At 57.1% G+C, this 18,322-nt stretch overlaps 2 protein-coding genes across 6 annotated transcripts in view; both read right to left on the bottom strand.

Annotated features, from left to right (window-relative positions):
• Positions 1 to 1,997: 1,997 nt before the first annotated feature.
• Positions 1,998 to 10,301, bottom strand: WDR18 (WD repeat domain 18). Of its 3 annotated transcripts, none has more exons than XM_061151179.1 (10): positions 10,185 to 10,301; positions 7,968 to 8,078; positions 6,806 to 6,939; positions 6,470 to 6,611; positions 5,877 to 6,020; positions 5,723 to 5,787; positions 5,467 to 5,591; positions 5,174 to 5,340; positions 4,784 to 4,852; positions 1,998 to 4,490 (listed from the first exon to the last, which is right to left on the bottom strand). In XM_061151179.1, exons 2-10 carry the CDS (start codon positions 8,055 to 8,057, stop codon positions 4,359 to 4,361), a joined length of 1,068 nt encoding a protein of 355 aa, XP_061007162.1. In that variant the 5' UTR covers positions 8,058 to 8,078; positions 10,185 to 10,301; the 3' UTR covers positions 1,998 to 4,358. The 3 variants fall into 3 exon arrangements, with proteins under 3 accessions (XP_061007162.1, XP_061007160.1, XP_061007161.1); XM_061151177.1 differs by lacking the exon at positions 10,185 to 10,301 and adding an exon at positions 9,089 to 9,346; XM_061151178.1 differs by lacking the exons at positions 6,470 to 6,611; positions 10,185 to 10,301 and adding an exon at positions 9,089 to 9,337.
• A 2,589-nt stretch (positions 10,302 to 12,890) lies between these two features.
• The window catches only part of ARID3A (AT-rich interaction domain 3A), a 35,623-nt gene continuing 30,191 nt past the window's right edge, over positions 12,891 to 18,322 (bottom strand). For all 3 annotated transcript variants that reach the window (XM_061151174.1, XM_061151175.1, XM_061151176.1), the window contains exons 8-9: positions 16,819 to 16,917; positions 12,891 to 16,394 (exon numbers count right to left, since the gene is read on the bottom strand). In XM_061151174.1, coding sequence (XP_061007157.1) covers positions 16,201 to 16,394; positions 16,819 to 16,917 — 293 coding nt within the window. In that variant the 3' untranslated portion in view covers positions 12,891 to 16,200. The remainder of the gene's footprint in view (positions 16,395 to 16,818; positions 16,918 to 18,322) is intronic.

The raw sequence follows: 18,322 nt of genomic DNA, 5'->3' as shown, positions 1-18,322 counted from the left end.
TCGCCCCAGTGCCAGGTAAGCCACTTGGGAGGAATCGGATCCACGACGCAGGGGGAGAAACTGAGGCTCAGATAATCTCAACAGGCGGGGGCGGGGGTGGGGTCTAACCACCACTATCCCTGGCTCTGTGCCCACTCTACAGATGAGAAAGCCGAGGTGAGGTTAGTAGCAGGGAGGGATTCTGCATCAAAATTGGTCCCCACACTAACCCCTGGATCCCTCATCCCCCTCCTCCAGCCTGGAAATATTTCCCATTGATAAGGCAGGGAAACTAAGACCCAGAAGGGGTCAGTTTGCCTCCATAGTCACACAGCAGCACTGTTCCCTCCCCCAGGAGGCAGTGTCTACCCAGACCAAACCCTCTGGGTGTGCTCTACCATCGTTGGCAGCTGGGGAAACTGAAGAAGACTTGTCTGATGGGAACCCATAGGGCAGATCTCATGCCCTCCAGCTGTGGGCAGGAAACTTGACCCAGACAGCTCCTCTTCACCCTTCAAGACCCAGTGCCAAATGTCCCTGACTGAAAAATTTCCCTGAAAGATGTAGAACACCCCCTCTCACCCCTGCCTACATTAACTCCATCACACACTTGTCATCTTTTTGCTGCTTTATTTATTTAGTGGGCAACTCTGGGAGACAGGGGTGAGCCTGGCTTGTTAACTGCTCTGTCTCCAGTGCTTGCACACAGTAGGCACTCTGCTTGAGCAACTGTTTGGATGAGGACACTTGATTTCATGACTCTCCACTGCTCTAGAACCTTCCATAGCTCCCCGCCGCCTACCAATCCCTCAGCCTCCTATGTTCTCTATGCCTCCCCATGAGAAACGGCCCCTGGCATGCAGCAGATGCTCAATGAACACTGGTCAAGTAAGGGCCCCAGCGGCGCTGTGCATGGACTCCTCCCATCTCCTATCCCAGGTGGGTGAGTAGAGAAAGCCTCCACAGGAGGGCAAGACCCCGCAAGGCACAGGGCAGCAGATCAGTCCAGATCATTCCAGCTCTAATGGATGAGTCCTTAAATGTGGATGAGTCTACACTCAGTTATTTTTTTCCACACACACAAAAAAATCTCCTTTTGGAGCCAGTGTTCAAGAGGCAGGGAACAAACTCCATTAGATGAATAAAAATGTTAAGCGCCAGCCAGCAGCATAGATTGAATTTTGAGATGACTAATGAGGGCTGGGTGGCTGACTGGCTTCCAAGTGACAAGGCCACCTCATCCAGCCACCTGGCCAGGCATCCCAGGACAAGGACGGTCATACCAGGGAGTCCTCCCCCACCCCATTCTTCTGGGTAAGGCGCTAAGTTGAAAAGGGTCCTCAAGGACCACCAGGACATTATTCCATCATGGGGAGAGATGCCTTTGCCAGCATGAGTCCTCCAAAAGAGGGACCCAGCCTGGGGAGGGACACTTCCTCACCCTAACATAGCCCTCAGCACAGTCAATAGACTTTGCTAGGGCTGGTTCTAGGAGGCAGGCACACACCAGAAGGCTCTTCAGGCCCTCCTGGGACTCATGTGGGGGCAGCCCCGGAAGCCCCCACATCTCCCCTCCCCCCAAGCCCACTTGGCCACTATCTCCCCATCTCCTGGGCCAGTGAAGAAGGGCCCTGATGGAAACTGGGACTGCCCCCATCTTGGTGACCTGAGGTGGGTGCCTGGCCTCTGCGCCTCAGCTCCCAGCTTTACAGGGCATTGGTAGTAGTTCACATCACACACAAACACAGGCAAGGTTTTTTCCTTAAATGTGGTAAAATATATATAATGCAAAATTCACCATTTCTAGGGTCTACAGCTCATGCCACTAAGCACATTCACATTGTTGTGCAACCAGCCCCACTGTCATCTCCAGAACTTTCTCATCTTTCCAAACAGAAACTCTGTCCCCATGAAACACTCCCCAACCCCTCCGCCAGCCCCTGGCCCCACCATCTACTTCCTGTTTCTGTGGATCTGACTCCTTTAGGGACCTCCAGTGAGTGGAATCAGACAGTGTGTCTCCTTCTGGGTCTGGTTTATTTCACTGTGCATTATGTCCTCGGGGTCCAACCAGGTGTAGAGGGTGTCAGAATCTCTTTTTAAAGGCTGAGTAACATTCCACCGTGCAAAAGGACCACCCTCGCTCATCCATCATCTTTGACAATTTGGCTGTCTCCACTCTTTGGCTGCTGTGAATCACACTGATGTGAACACGGGTGTGTAAACATCTCTTCGAGCCTCCTGCTTTCATTTCTGTGGGCAAGGTACCTGTAGTGGGATTGCTGGGACACATGGTGATTCCACGCTTAACTTTTTGATGACCCTCCTGACTATTTGCCAGGGCAACTGTACCCTTTCACCGTCCCACCAACGATGCACAAGTGCTCAGAAGACACCTCCATCATATCCTGACACTTGTTTTTTAAATAACAGCTGTCCTGGTCAGGAGGGGTTTCCATCAACTCAGGCAGTCACCTGAGAATGTCAGATGCAGTCTGCACTTCCCCTTCTGGCAGTGACGGCCCAGGATTCAGGGTCAGGTTGGATTTCTACAGATTCTCAGACAAGCAATAGGAGTACTGACTGTGCTGGGCACCCGCACAGCTGCACACTGGCTCCTGAAGACTCCTCATGAACCAAGGAGGTACAGTTCCTTTGAGTGACAACACAAAGTCTCAGGACCAGATGTGGCTTGTCCATGGCCACGTGGGGATTTCAGGGAAAGGGGCCAGTGGGCTCCAGCCCTTACAGCCCACCAGGGACCTTCTCTGGACTCTGTGTGGCCTATGGAGGGGGGAAGGGGACCTTCCAGGGCCCCATGGACTGGTGGCAAGGACAGCTCGGGCGAGGCTGGTTGCGCATTGATTGGAAGCTCTCCCTAGGCCCTGCTGGGACCACCTCTTAGGCCTGAGTCATCACAGTGACCACCCCGGGGTGGGACCCCACCATCCCTACCCAGGGGTGCACACCCTCAGCCCCTCAGGAGCCATGAGTGACCAAGGTCCCCTCAGCTGCAGCCACAGATGTCCTGGGCAAGCCAGGAGGGACCCCAGGACCCAAATCAGCAGCTAAAGGTCCACAGCTGTGCCGAGGTGCCCGGAACTTGGCAGGGACAACAGCGCCCCTCCTGCTCAGGGAAGAAGCCTGAGCCAGAGGAGGTGACCCCAGAGGCTGACCCTGCCAGCTCCTGTCTGGGACTCGACCACACAGAAAACAGTACCCAGGTCTCCAGAACCGGCATCTCCTCCCAAGTCACTGAACTACGAGCTGAGTGCAGTGGCCAGGGTGCAGAGAAGCATCAGGCAGAGGATGGCAGCACCTGGAAATGGTGCCAGGCAGGCGAGGTGGCCCTAGGCCCCGGGGAAGCCTCAGCCAACCCTGATGCCCTCCCCACCTTCCAGACCCCCTGGAGACCAAGGGGAGAGGTGGGGAACACTGAGCCCCCAGGTCCCCTTCCCCCACCCTGCTGCCAGGAACCAACCAGGAGCCCAGAGCCTGCTGGAACCTTATTCTGTGTGGGGTGACTGCAATGTGGAGGCCAGCAGGACTCCTCACCTGATGGCCCCAAGTAAACCTGTCTAGGTCTGAGAGCAAGGTGGGCCATGAGGGGGTTGCAGGGCCCCAGGAGAGGACACCCATCAGCTAAAAGCAGGAGCTGCAGTTACTATGGCACCAGCTAAGTCACATGGCTTTTCCGGACCATTAAACAGACTGTCACTTAGGGGCAGCTTTCTGGAAGGTTCCATGGGAGGCTTAGGGCCCAAGTCTGGGCTGGGTTCCAGGTTCCGGCTGGCAGCTAGTGGTGTCCCCGTCTACCCTGCACAGTGTGTATGTATGTGTGGTGCTGGAGGAGGGGAGATTGGCCTCTTTTGGGCCCTTGACACCAAGAACTTTCTGGTCGAGACAACCCTGGCCCAGAACTGGCTGCCACCTCAGAGTCAGCTGCCCAGAGCCAGGCTGGGGAGACAGGCCTAGTGTAAGCACCCTGCTGTCCCTGAGTTACTCTTGCCCCTGGGGACCTGACCCACGGCCCGGCCCCTGGGAGCTGCACAGGGGCGGCAGGTGAGGGAGCAGGTGAGGACCCAGGCTTCTAGTAGTTATGTCTGGGACTCGGACTCTGTGATAGCTGTGGTGAATCCCCCCGGCAGGTCCCACTGCGAGGGTCCTCAGCCCGGCGGGGGCACAAGGAGGCCGAAAGGTAGGATTTCAAGTCTTTTGTTAGAAACAGCAGAGCACCCATGTGACATGGCAGGTCACGGCAGGGCAGCCAGTCAACCCTCGACCGCAACCCTGGTGGGGGTGCCAATCCAAGCGATGGGACCTTGCAGAGAACAGGCTTGGGCCGTGGGCTCTGCCGGCTGAGGGCGAGTCCAGACGTGTCACTTGGTTGGGTGCGTGATGATGCGTGTGGAGAAGTCAAAGAGGTCGCGGTTGATCTTGCGCAGGTTCCGCACCTCGTCTTCCAGCTCAGTCACGCGGATCCGCAGCTGGTCCTGGCCACCCAGGACGTTCTGGGGGAGGGGCGGGGCGCTCAGACTGGGCCGGGGTTTTGTGGGGGGGGGGCTCGGACCTCTGCCCTGCTCTGAAGGCCACTGTCCCTACAGTCCAGGATGGTGAGCGGGGGCACAGGTAGATCCTCTCCAACCAATAGCCTGAGCCAAGCCTGCCGCTAGCAGCCCACCTGAGGTAAGCCTGGCCATCCTGAACCCAGCCCCTCGCCCACCCTGGGCCTCTCCCCTCCAGGCTCGCTCTCCCATCTTTGGGCCCTGCCCCTTCCCCATCTTGGGGTTGCTCCTCCTCCCACCTTCTCCAGCGTGCTGGACATCACCGCCTGCAGCTGCTCCACCCGCTCCAGATAGCTGGGTTCTGACCCCTGAAACACAAGAGCCGAATCAGTCAGCCAGTACCAGGGATGGCCAGGCAGTCAGCTAGTGCCTCCAGCTGGTGGGGACAGGCTGCTGGCCTGGCAAAATGGTTGGACCCTGCTGTTGTTCCAGGCCATTTGTCTCTTGCCGGACACCATCTGGGCGCACTGCTCTGGGCCAGTAGCCAATGCTGGGCACAGGCATCCATCAGGTCCCCTGAAGGGGTGTGGAAGCCCCTGCAGTCCTGTGTGGTTCCGGGGCACAGAGACAGAGGACAGAGCCCAGTCTCAGTGGGAAAGGGTGCCCTGTCCTTGCCAGGTGAGGCATACCTGCTGGTGGAGGCCTAGGCGCAGCATGAGGCCCCCGTGGTGCGGCTCGTCCCCATGTTCGGCACCTAGCAGGTGCTTGTTGAAGTGGGGCAGGGGCAGGCCTGGTCTGAAGTCGGAGCTCAGCATGCTGACGGGTGCAAGCATGATGCAGGCGTTGGTCACGGGGCCTGGGGGTGGGGTAGGGGAGGTGGTCAGGACCACCCTCAGCCAGGCTGTGCCCTCCACGAGGCAGGCCCTGAGTCCTTCCTCTGCCCTGCCTGGGGTTGGGGAGTGGTGGTGGCGGCCACGCCCACCTTTGAGGGTCACCGTCCTGAGGCACTGCTGGCTCTGCACATCCCAGAGGCGAACGGTCTCATCGTGGGAGCCCGACAGAAGCACACTGCCATCCGTGGACACCGACAGGCAAGTCACCTGGTTCCTGATGATGAATGCATCAGCTGGCTCCCAGGATGCTCGGGCTGGGGGTGGGGCAGCAGCAGGACCAGGCCTGCATTTGTGCCCCAGGGCAGCAACCCCCCTCCAACCCCTGTCCCTGCCTGGTCCCCGCACCTGTGCCCTCTGAACACCTTCCCGTGCTCCTGCTCCGGCTGGAAGCTCTTCTCTCTCTGCCCGGGCTGCAGATGCAGGAGGGCAAGTGAGCAGGGGCCTGGCAATGCCTTAGTCCCGAATCCGTCCCCTGACCCTGCTGCCTGCAAACACTCACCCAAGTACAGAGATTGACTTGGAAAATGGAGCCATCACTGCCACCACAGAACATGTAATGCTCAGCCAGGTCCATGGTCACGGCCAGGATGCCCACGTCAAAGAGTACGGACAGCAGCAGCTCACCTGAGGAGACCTCCCACAGCTGGGGGTGGGTGGCAGTATGAGAGCCAAGGACCAGTTGGGAGGCTGTGTCCCACAGAACCTCCGACAAGCACTGTTGCCACAGGGATCTCAGGGGCTCAGGGACCCCTATCCACCACCTACTTCAGTGACTGTCAGCCCCCAGGCCCCCAGCAGTTCAGCCCTGAATCCCCCAACCAGGAACAAAGACCCAAGGATGCCCTTGAATCCCCTAAGGCTTGGTCAGGAGCCACCAGGAGCAGTGGCCAAGTGGGAATTTCCAAGCCGACACAGGCCTAGACTGTCCACCCTCTGGCCGTCCTTGAGGCTGGAAGCGTCGGGGGATCAAGAGCTGTCTGGAGCCGCTGGCTTGGAGGAGGACATTATGTGCTGGCTCCCTTGGGCCAGGAACTCGCCAGCTGGGCTTGGCTCACATCCACTGCGGGGGACGTGGCAGGGTGAGGGTCCTACCTTCACTGTCTGGTCCAGCGAGGCGGTGGCCACCCGGGCTAGGGGCCCCCCAAAGCCGCAGTGCAGGTCTGTGATGGGGAGGGTGTGGCGAGACCAGACGTGCCGGGGGGCAGGGGTCCGGGAGGGATCTGCCTGCAGCACGCTTGGGGAGGGGTTGGGCGGACCTCAGCGGGCATCTCCACGCCCTCACCTCATCTCCAGGTGGTAGCCCGGCCCCCGGTCCTCCTGGTACCAGCCCGCCTGACCCGGAGCCCCTTGCTTCCCGCCCTCATGGTCAAGGCCTTGCCTGCCCAGAGGCCACAGCTGGACAAGGAGCCACCGGGGCCATGGTGCTACCTGCAGAGGCTCCAGGCCAGCACTAGGCAGTCCTTGCCCCCTGAGATGAAGTGGCTGCTGTCCCCCGTGAACTGCAGGCATGACACGTCCTGGTAGTGGCGGCTCAGGATGACTAGAAGGTTCCCTGTGGACACCTGGGGGGAGGAGAACCGGCTTGGTGGGGGGGCCTGCGAGGAGAGCCTACCCCCACGGCCCCTGCACCAGGGCTTCACACTTCCTGTGACAAGCTGGTCACAGCCGCAAGTGACCACCTTCTGAGTTGGGGGTGGGGGTGGGGCTCATGCTGGGAACCATGGGGGAAGGGGGAGTTTGGGCTCCAGGAGAGGAGGTCCCTGGTGGCAGGGACACCAGGGAAGGGCTAGGCAGGGGTGAGAGGGCAGAGATGCTGTGGTAGGATGAACTTCGTCACCCAGATAAACGTGTCCACACCCCAACCTCCAAAACCTGTGTCCTCACTTGAATATAGTCTTTGGAGATATAATCCATTCAGATAAGGTGACATGGGAATGAGGTGACCACTGTCTCTGTGAGGACACCTGACACAGACACCCAGGAGCTCATCCCGCAGAGGGGAGGGGAGAAGGCCCAGAGTACAGGAGTCAGAGCCCAAGCCAGAGCGGCCCTGTGGGGCGCCCCCTTGTGGTCGTGACGCACGCTGGCCAGGAATTCTCCTAGAGGGTGGGTCCTCCAGGCCAGGCAGCCTCCACCTGCAGGGGAGACGGACCCCAGACTGTTCCCCCATCAAGAAGGGCCAACCACTGGCAAGCCACCGGAACCGTCTAATGATGGTGGACCGGCTGCTGAAATCTGCCCACACCCCCTGCACTGGCCTAACCACAGCAGAGGAGGATCTCTTCCACAGGGTGAGTGCCTCAGTTTCTCTCCCTGCACTTGGGCAAGGCTTCCTAGTTTCAGAATCGTGCAGTGAGGTTTAAGAGCTGGAAGTGAGACTGCCAGCTCCCTCTCCTTTCTGCAACTGGTTGCCGGGCAGTAATCAGGAAAAGCTTTGTCCTGGGACCTTGGACACTGCACTATGCGCAGGAACGGAGGTGAGTGTCTCCCCAAACATAACAACCTGTTGGTGACAACCCGCTCAGTAGTCTGACCAGCAGCCCACCCACAGGTTGAGCCCACCCTCGTGTTTCTGAGTCCCTGGGCTCACCTCCCACAGGTATATGTTCTCTGAGATCCCTGCCAGGACGTAGAGGCCATTGGGTGATGTGGTGAGGCAGGTGACTGGTCCGGGACACATGATCTTCTGTTGAAGTTGGTCCTAGAGACAGAAAAGGCCTCTGAGTTTCATGGGGGAGGAAGCTGGGGAAGGGGCAAGAGACAGCTGGTAAGTCCAGGAGCAGAAAGGAGGTGGGGGTGGGGAGGGAAGCGGGGGAGGGGATACTGTGAGCAAATCCATGGTTCAGCAGAGGGATCTCCTCCAATTGATGCTATGCATTGTGGGGGTGGAGGCCTGTGGAATCTCTTTCAAAGCAAGACAGCACATCTCTGGACTGGGGGTCAGAGGGACCCCTGGGTGTTCGGGTGGGGAAGACACAGAGGGTCCAGGAGGACCCAATGGCCACTTGGCTTTTGCCCTAGTCCTGCATCACCACTAAAGTGTCGACTGGGACCTTGAGCCTCAGTTTCCAAATCTCTAAAATGGAACAACTTATCAAGTTTGTGTGTGGACCACACCAGGAAGAGCCAGAACACAGAACCCACCCAAAGAGATGTCAGCTGGCAAAAGCAGGCAGCAAGCAGCGTCAAGGGCTGCATTTTTAAGTTTCTCTGACCGTGGGCCCTACTGGCAAAAGGTTGCGTCTTTGGGGATGATTAAATGCACTAGACTCCCGAGTCACCCTTCAGCGGGCTCCCTCAAGCCTCGGACCTTCACCCTCCAAGCTCAGGCTACCGACGGAACCCCTAATGCAAACTCTTTTCAACTAAATTTCTCGCCTAACGCGCCGGCTCCCGCGCAGGGACCCCAAGGGACCCACTCCGGCCCTCCTTCTACGCGTGCGCACCGATAGCAACCCCACCCCCACCCCGAAGCAGCTGCCCACTCTCAGCTCGGCGTGTGCGCGCAGCGCCCTAGCCGCTCGCAATAAGAAAGGGCGCGCGACTCCCTACATCCCCTCCAAAAACCCCAGACCCGCGCGTGCGCAGAACACCTTAACGGGACTATCCACTCCTACCCCGGCTCAGGGTCCATGTAGCCCCCACCGCCCTTTCCGCGACCCCTGAGCGCCACGCAGCTCGCCAAAGGCGCCCGGGAGCACGCCGCCGCACCTTCCTCTGAAGCTCCCAGGCGCAGATGTAATTCTTGCCCAGCTGTGCGGCCAGCAGGTACTCGCCATTGAGTAGCGCCAGGCCGCGGGGCCCGGCCTGGCCTCCGCGGTACGTGAGCAGGTTGGCGCCAGAGTGCAGCTCCCACACAACGCAGCTCCATAACTGGGCCGCCGAGTCCGTACACACGGCCACCTCCATGGGCGCCGCCATCTTGCCTTCTCCACCGCCCCGGACGTGCGTCATCATCAGCGAGACGCGGGCGACTGCGCCGTGCCGGGTAGAGCGGCGCACAGGTTGCCCGGCTCTCGGCGGCCGGCTGTCCTGCGCGTGCGCACACGCCTCAGCGAGGGGGGCTGCCCTATGATCCAGGCTTAGTTATCCTCCTGCTCCGCGAAAAATAAGGGGTGCCCCGCCTGGTTAGAGCTCTTAGAAGGATACTTCTTCCAAAAATAGATGGCGAAACCAAGGCCTAGAGTCTCCTGAGAACAGTTAGTAGCTTCAGAGCCTGGAGGTCTGGCTTGGTTTGCACTGAGCGCTTTTAGCCAAGCACGCAATTTCGCAGATTATTGTTCTTCTTCTAATGTACAAATACTGAGTACCGACCTCACAGGATCGAGCCATTGAACGTAAAACAGGCTACGCTCCTAACATAACAGGTAGTGATAGTCGTGTCCGACTCTTTGCGACCCCATGGGCTGTAGACCACCAGGTTCCTCTGTCCATGGGATTTCCCCGGCAAGAATACTGGAGTGGGTTGCTATTCCCTCCTCCAGGGGATCTTCCAGACCCAGGGATCGAACCCATGTCTCCTGCATTGCGGACCGATTCTTTGCCGGCTGAGCCACCAGGGAAACCCCAACAAAACATGTAGCTGGCGTTCAAAACAGCCAGTTAGATGTGTGTTTGTGGACCCACGGTCCGCCTCCCCCTGGACCTCCCTTCTTCGGAGGCCACAAAACCCACATTTTAATTTCAGCAACTTGGTGCAGGTCGAACAAATCGTGAGGTCTAGGGAGCACTTAACCTCGTGTCAGAGCTGCCGGCTGCAGGCTGTGTCCTCAAACAATACATTTTAAATAGGGAATTAGTTGCCAACCTTTGAAAACGGAGAATTCGCTCAAAAGTCGCGGTCTCATGCCTGTCCTGGTAGGTGTATCCAGAAGCAATATGGGGACTGGGTTCTGGGTACGTCCCCCAAACCCGCCGCGCGATCTAGGAGGAGAGGATGGGGAGGAGGGAGCCTTCCTGGAGTAGGCGCGGCGCCGGAGCCAGGGACTCCGCAGGCCCAGGCCCGGCCTCCAGGTGGCAGGCTCGAGCCATTGACCGAGATGTCAGAGGGAGTAGCTCCAAGCGCGGGGGGCCAACAGCAACAAGCAGCAACCGGGGGTCGGCGGGGGGCGCGTAACGGGGTGTCAGGGGGACCGGCCTGATCGGGCGGAAGGGCTTCCCTGAACAGGTGTCCTGAAGAGAAGGAGGGACAGACGCGCGAACAAAGGCCTTGAGGCTGACCGTGGAGGAGGGAGCTGGACATGGGGACCTGGGTTTTATTTTATCCTGGGGGGTGTGTGTGGAATGTGAAACTGAAGGACTTTTGTAAATTGGAGAGAGGTGGGTGTCCAAATCTCCAGAAGTTTCCAAAAGGGGAAACTGAGGCAAGTACTACCTAGTCTGAAGATGAATTGGAGCTAGAAACCCAGTTCCTCAAACTTTTTTTGTTCTTAATGTGAATAAGAAAAATGAAACACCTTGAATGCTTATTTACATTTTCTGGATACTGTTTTCCCCAAACCACATCTTTCTTTGAATCTTGGGCATTCTGTGAAACCCCAGTTGAGAATGGTGACACCCTGAAGCTCCCAGGGGTGGACCAAGGTGGCCTTTTTACAACCACCAACTCAGGGCTTGAACCCGGTCCTCCTTCTGAGCAGTGGGGCAAGTCACTGCCCAGCTCTGGGCCTCAGTTTCCCCAGGGGCCAGTCAGGAATGCTGATTTGAACGCTGGGTTTGCATGCTCCTCTGGGGAGGTCTCCCCTGGCTAAGTTGCCAAGCAGTGGGGTTCCAGGAGAAAAGGTGGGCCCTGTAGGTGCGGGTCGCAGGGGGACCCGTTACAAACAGAAGTCGAAGACGTGTAAGTCCAGGCATGGGTAGGCCAGGGCTCCGCTGGAGGGCAGGCAGCTGCGGTGCAGTCCTGGGCCCCCTCCCTTCCCTCCTTCCCTTTCCCCTCCTCCCCTCCCGGGGGACCCAGCTCAGCCCGGCTGATGTGTGAGGTCAGAGGTCACCCCACCCCCAGCCTGGTTCCGGAATGAGGACAGACCAGTTGTGTCAGAAGGCCAGGACAAAAGCCACACTTTGGGGGCCTCTCGGACCACCCAGTCGCCAGACCTCCTTGGTGCCAGCCTGGCGCCCCGTCCCAGATCCACTAACACTCCTAGGCCTGAAGACTTAAGGGTAGGGGCGGGGCAGAACGGGAAACCGAGGCACAGAACAGCTCTGGGTCTAAGCTCCCCAACCCCGTTCTTTATTCCCTACTCGGGTATTGAGTGCCTTCTCTTCGCAGGCTCAGGATACACACTGCTCCGTCTCCCGCCCTGCCCACCTGGAGCCGGAGCCCGGGGGAGGGGGTCTTGTGGGTTGGGGGCGGGGACCGGGAACCCAGGCTCAAATCCAGCGCCTAGCCTGCTAAGTGCACTAATGGCGTTGCGGAAGGCTGATGACTCAAGCGAAAGCCCTCTTCTTCGGGCTTCGGGCTGGCTCCCGCGACTCTGCTGATCAGACGTGGTTTTGAGTTTCACCTCCAGGGAGGCTCCCCGGCCTACTCACTGGCACGGAGTGGGAGGCTCCGCGGGGATCTGAGAGGCTGGGGAGGAGGGGGTGGGGCCCGACACCCTCCCTGCTTCCCTCCCCGGCCTCGGGGCTGTGTAACCTCACGGCCTCTGGGCCCCTCTCTGGGCCTCTTCAGAGGAATGAAGATGCTGGACTGGCCGATCCAGTTTGCCCAGAGGGCCTTTAAAAAAAAAAAAAATCACTTTTCCTTTACCTCCGTGGTGGGGGAGGGCAGGGGGGCTCTGAGAGACAGGTGGGTTAACCCCTGCCCTCTGAGTTCTGCAGGTCCCCCTGGTTCGCTGAGGCTGGGACCACAAGAATGGGCTATGGGGAGGCGCGTGCACCAGGAGTGAATTGTTTTTCCTCACTCAACGCAGACTTGGGGGCTGACCCAGGCAGGAGGGACCGGCCCAGGCCAGCGGATGCCGGGGAACCAGGTCGCAAGAGGCCAGTCCTACCCACCATTCGGCCATGCTGACCTTGAGGCCATTAGGTCCTCTGCTCATGGGGTGGGGATGAGAGGCGGATGAAGAAAGGATGCTCAGAAAATGCACACGGGCTTCCCTTCCAGGTGTGTTGAGCCCAAGGGTCCCAGGGCTGAGTCTGACTCTTGGTCTGCTTACTTTGGGTCCTCAGGTCAAGTGTAGAAGTGTGCACTGAACCACAGCCGGAAGTCTGGGGGGTGGGTGCAGGGTGGACCCATATGGCTGCCAAGACTGCTTGGGCTCCTTCTGGTGGGTGTGTGGGGGTCCCTACATTTCACCCACAAGGGCCAGGCACTGCTGGCTTGGGGGTGGGCCATCCACTGTCCCCTCCTCCCCCCACCATTGCACCCACTGGAGGACATGGGGGACGTGGCTTAGTGGCCATGGGGGGCACAGTCCCTGCTGGGGGACCTCACCATCAGGCCCTCAGCCTCCTGCCACCAGGAGCAGAGTAGGGGTGGGGCGACGCCCAAAAAAAACCACCAGAGGAGCAGTTTTCTGTTAAAAGTCAGAAGTGTTTTGTCTTGTTTTAATATTTCATCAGCTTTACAGGGTTACAATTGTCTTAAATATTTCTGAAGTTTAAATACAATCTGCATAATAATGTTATAAAATGTAAACTTTCAGTGTTCCTTTAAATTTCAAAATCACACTTTTTTTTTTGTCTTTTTTCCCCCCTTCCTTTTAATACCTGAATATCCTGCAAAAACTGAAATAAATCGTCACGGGCTGCCCTGCCGCAGCCAAGGTACGACAGGCTGAGCCCGGCCAGAGGTAGAGAGTAGTTTTACGTCTTTTTATTGGAAGTTTTTTTTTCCCTTTAACCTGAGTTCAGGCGTGCTCCCCACGCCTTCTGACAAACCCCAGAGAAACTGAAATTTCACAAGTCAGGCATGAAAGGCTGAAGTCGTGTTTGCCAAGAAAAAAATGCAGAAGCAAAATTAAGGGAAAAAAAAATGGTGGTGGGCAAAAATGCTAACAGTGAGAAAAGTGACTGTACAAACGCACAACTATTACAAACCAACCCGCCACCCCGTGCCCGCCCCCCACCCCCGCCCGCCCCCAGCTGGACAGCTACAGACCCGCGGCCAGTTTGGAGGTCACAAGGAAGGTTCTAGAAGCAGCCCGTCCACAAGCATCAGCAGAGCAGGGGTACCCCTCGAGCCCCTCTCCACCCTGAGTTTGGGGGCCCCCATCCAAGGCATGCTGCTAAGCCCCACCCGTTCAGGAATGAACAGCACTCAACCCCGGTCCCCCCAGGTTTGCATAAGGGGTGCTAAGTGCACCCCAGAAACCCACACCGATAGGCAGCGGTGGGGCTGGGAGTGTGGGGGTACTGATTGGAGCGACCTAGGCAGAGGCAGGGCCCCTTGGAGGGCGAAGTCCCTCCTGGCCCCGGGACCCCCTGCTATTTCCATGGCCGGTGGGTCCCGGGACCCCCTGCTATTTCCATGGCCGGTGGGTCCCCCCCTCCTGGGCCCATGCTCCCTCCCCTACAATCATCAGCGTTGCCCAGCACCACAGGCACACCCTGAGTCAGATGCGGGGGGTGGGGGGGTTGGCCTATTGCCCGCACGACGCTCTGTCCCCCGATGCCGGGGCCCCGCTATATACGTCGATGCAACAGCATGCGTGCGTGGGACCCTGAGCTGGGGGCTAGGGAGGTGGGCACCCAGGCGGGGGTTTTGGCATCAAGAGTCAGACCTGAGGTAGAAAGAAACTCGCAGCAGACAACCCCCTCTACAAGGCCGGCAGGAAGCGGGTGGGGGGCAGAGGGCAGCCGCCCACACTCCCAGGGTCAGGTGAGGGGAGAGCAGAGGGAGAGGGGGGATGGCAAACAAGGGGGGCAGATTGTGTCTGGGAACAAAAGGATCCCCCTCCCACAATGATTGTGCCACTGCAGTGGGAGACAACAGGAGGGGAGACCCTTCCAGAAGCAGGAAGAAAGGCCCAAGCCCTGCCCCACCCTCTCCTGGGAGGGTGGGGGGCGTCAGCGACCCTGAGATACACCAAAGAAATGGGTTCCCTCCCAGAGACACACCTCACCCCACAGGAAGGCAAACCCGGCGAGACTGGGGGCTCAGGACCACCCCCAAGGTCTCCAAGGCAACAAGATGACGCCTGGGTTGGGAGAGAGCAGGCTGCTGGCGGAGCCCCGCCGCCCCTCCGGGCTCGTTAGGTCAGGCTCCCGGGGTCCAATTAGTTTTTCCAGGCTCACCTGGGAACAGCTGCGTTCTTCCCAGCCCACCCCCACCCTCAGAGGGACGTGAAAAAGCACTGCCGTGCGGGAGGGAGGCACAGCCCCACCCAACACTACCTGGTCCTGAGGACGGAAGGAAACGGCCCAAAAGCGCACCTGGGCTTAGGGCCGACGGATGTGCAGGCTGCGTGCCACATCTGACCGGCGCCCCCGACCCCAGCTGCATCTCACCAATGCCTGCCTTCTGACCTGGGGAACAGGGTTGGTCGGGGGGTAGGAGGGCGGGCCACCCCCCCCCCCCCCCCGGCCTGTGTGTAGTTCCTTGAGTCACTGCAGGGCTCCCAGCAAGTATAGAGGGACAAAGTTAAAGAGATGAGAACGGGAGTGGGGTGGGGTGAGGGGGTTCAGGGTGCCATGGCCCCAGAAACCCCGCCCTGAGCTAAGGCCGGCTCACCCCCATCCCCAGACGCGGCATCCCCGGACACGGTGTCCCGGGATGGCACCCCCAGACACGGCGTCCCCGGACACGGCACCCCCAGGCTGTGTTCATCCCTGAGACAGGAGCCTGGGGCTGGCGGGGGAGCACCCCCCACCCCAGCAATTTCTCCTTTTGAGTTAAGACTTCGGGGCTCCTGACTGAGGAGCCCAGCCTGAAACACAAGTCCGGTGACATCTAGCATTCAGCATCCCTGCCCCTCTTCCCCCAGGACCCCGCCATGCACCCCCCAGCCCAGCCCAGCCCAGCCCACACCACCTGAGTTCATCGGCTCTGCTGACTCCAGCCCAGGCATCCAGTGTCCTGGGCCCACTGCACCACAGGAAATGCACAACCGAACCCAAATCAGTCATGGGAAAAATAAAGGGTATTACTTGTTTTTTTTGGCCTTTTTTTTTTTTTTCTTTTTCAAGTCCAGTTTCCCTGAATGAACACAAATATATAGATATATATATCCTTTTCCTAGGTTTGATTCCTCCCCCAAGAATAAAATAGAATATTTACAAAACAAAACCCCTAAAACCTCTTAAAAACCCTATAGAGTTTGAATTTCACTATTTCTTTTAAAAAAACAACAACAAATTCCCGAAAGCAACAACAACAACAAAATTCAACTGATCTTGGCTCAGGGGTTTCATTCAACACAAGGAGCTGGGTGTGGTGAGTGTGTGACAAACGGACAAAAAAAAAGCAAAGAAAATAACAGATAAAAATGAAAAAACAGTGCAGGGATGTATGAGGTAAACAGGATTGGCCTGTTGAAACCAGACACCAGTCCACATGGGTCCACCAGGGCTGCAGGAGAGCCCTAGTAAACATTTGCCTCCCTCATTTCTAATTTCCTTTGATATTCTCACAATTCATCTCTGAATGTCCGAAACCTGAGTAATTCAAGTGTTCCTTGGTTTTCCCCTGTTTTATTAAATTTTCTTTATATATATATATATATATATGTATATATATTTTTCTTTTCTTTTTGGCGTTAAGCTGTCGCTCCTCTGTGGATACCTCCCCTCCCCACCCGTATCTTCCGCCATCCCAGCTCCTGCTTGGCCCACCTGGACCCCCTGCCCAATCTGGCAGGTTCCCAGGGTGGGGAGTGTTGCGGTTAAGGCAATGAGTTGTTTGAGGTAGATGTGGGGGGTGCAGACATCCCTGCTGGACCTGCCTGGCTGCCTGCACTGCTGCTGCTGCTGCTGCTGCTGTTGGTCCCGCTGTTTCCTCCCCGGCTGCTGCTGCCGCCTCCACCTTTGCTGGGAGCGGAGGGTGGCGTGGGGGCCGGTGGCTGGGCGAACAGCACTCCTGGTGCAAGGACAGGAGGAGAGACAAGTCGTGGAGAATGTAAAAGACCACATGACAGGAGCGAGCGATTCCTGAGCGATTCCCAGCAAAGTCCCCCTCCCCCAGGACACCACCACCTCCTCAAGCCTCTCCTCATGGGGTCTTTACAGAAACAGAGCTGTTCTATGTCAACATCGCCACCTGGTGGCCTACAGGAGTCATGGGTCTGACCACATTATTTTTGAAGTACACAACACGTGATATGACCATGCTGAGCACTTACTTAGTACTTGCTGAGCACCTGCCTAAGTATAAGACACAGACTATCGCTCACACTCTAGTCTCATGAGGGAAGAGCTCTGGGCTCAAGCCAGCCACACCCGAGGGGCAACCAGGACTCTGGAAAGACATGGTCAAGGTGGACGTGCGTGCCAGGCTAGCCTACCTGTGTACATGATTCCATTAATCTCCACTGACATGCTAATACTGTTGCTGCCGTTGGTGCTGGTCAGGTTCGCAGCCGAGTCCTGGCGGCTCTCGGAGGCTGTGGGAAGAAGAAAAAACACCCTTTGTCACCATAAACCAGGCCCCTTGCAATGAGTTGTATCATGTGGGTCATCTCCACCAGATGTGAAGCTTCACAGAGCTTCAGACCTGATCTCTCAGCAGCACACACAGTAGGCATTCAACAAATACTTATTGAGTAAGAATGTATTTGTCTGAAATTTGTTTTTTTGCATGATTATAACTCTTGTTTTTCCCTAATAATTAAAACTTTTTTTTTTTTTCTTAAATTTCTTGGCTTCACTGCAAAGCAGGTGGGATCTTAGCTCCTCAACCAGGGATGGAAGTCTTGTGCCCCCTGCAGTGGAAGTGGAAAGTCTTAGCCACTGGACTGCCAGGGAAGTCTTTTTCTAATAATTTTTATTGGAGTTTAGTTGATTTACAGTGCTAAGTTTTTCAGGTGTACAGCAGGATTACAAGTCCTAAGCAATGTGTTTGTGCTCAGTCACTCAGTCATGCCTGACTCTTTGCGACCCTATGGACTGTAACCCGCCAGGCTTCTGTGTCCATGGGGATTCTCCAGGCAAGAATACTGGAGTGGGTTGCCATTCCCTTCTCCAGGAGATCTTATCGATCCAGGGATCGAACTTGGATCTCCTGCATTGCAGATTCTTTATTGTCTGAGTCACCGGGGAAGCCCAAATCATGTCATTCTTTTTAATGGCCAGAGTATTCCAGCCTTGGTTCATTCATTCCCCTACTGATGGACACACTAGGGACATCGTGCAAACATCTTCAGTGAACATCCTTGGACACGTGAGTTTCCTAGAGCCCTTGCATCAGCTCTGCTTTAGATACCAAGCAGAATCACCCAGTTCTGGCAAGTACATCTTCTATCTTTAAAAAAGATTCCCCCTGGGACTTTCCTGGCAGTCTAGTGGTTAACACTCCATGCTTTCAATGCAGCAGGCACAGGTTTGATCCCTGGTTAGGGAGCTAAGATCCCACATACTCCGAGGCACAGCCAAAAAAAGACTGCCAAGTTGTCACCTGTTTACACATCCACCAGTAGGACCAAGGGGGCCCATTTCCACCACATCCTGACCAACATTTGATATTATTAAACTCTGATGGATGAAAAATGGAATCCCCTAGTTAACTTGCAGAGCCCCAAAGAGATGGAGTTAAACAGTTTTTCCTACTAGTTTATACGTTGTGTTCCCCAGGTGACTCAGTGGCAAAGAATCCATCTGCCAATGCAGGAGCCACAGGAGACATGGGTTCAATCCCTGGGTTGAGAAGATCCCCAGGAGGAGGAAATGGTAAACTACTCTAGTATTCTTGCATGGAGAATCCCATGGACAGAGGAGCCTGGCAGGCTATAGTCCATGAAGTTGCACAGTTGGATACGACTGAGTATGCATGATGAGTCCCAGCTGCCCATT

The sequence above is a fragment of the Dama dama genome, chromosome 9 (assembly GCF_033118175.1).
Source record: "Dama dama isolate Ldn47 chromosome 9, ASM3311817v1, whole genome shotgun sequence".
NCBI lineage: Eukaryota > Metazoa > Chordata > Mammalia > Artiodactyla > Cervidae > Dama > Dama dama.
The sequence above is the reverse complement of the archived record's forward strand: the minus strand, read 5'-3'. Positions and strand labels throughout refer to the sequence as shown.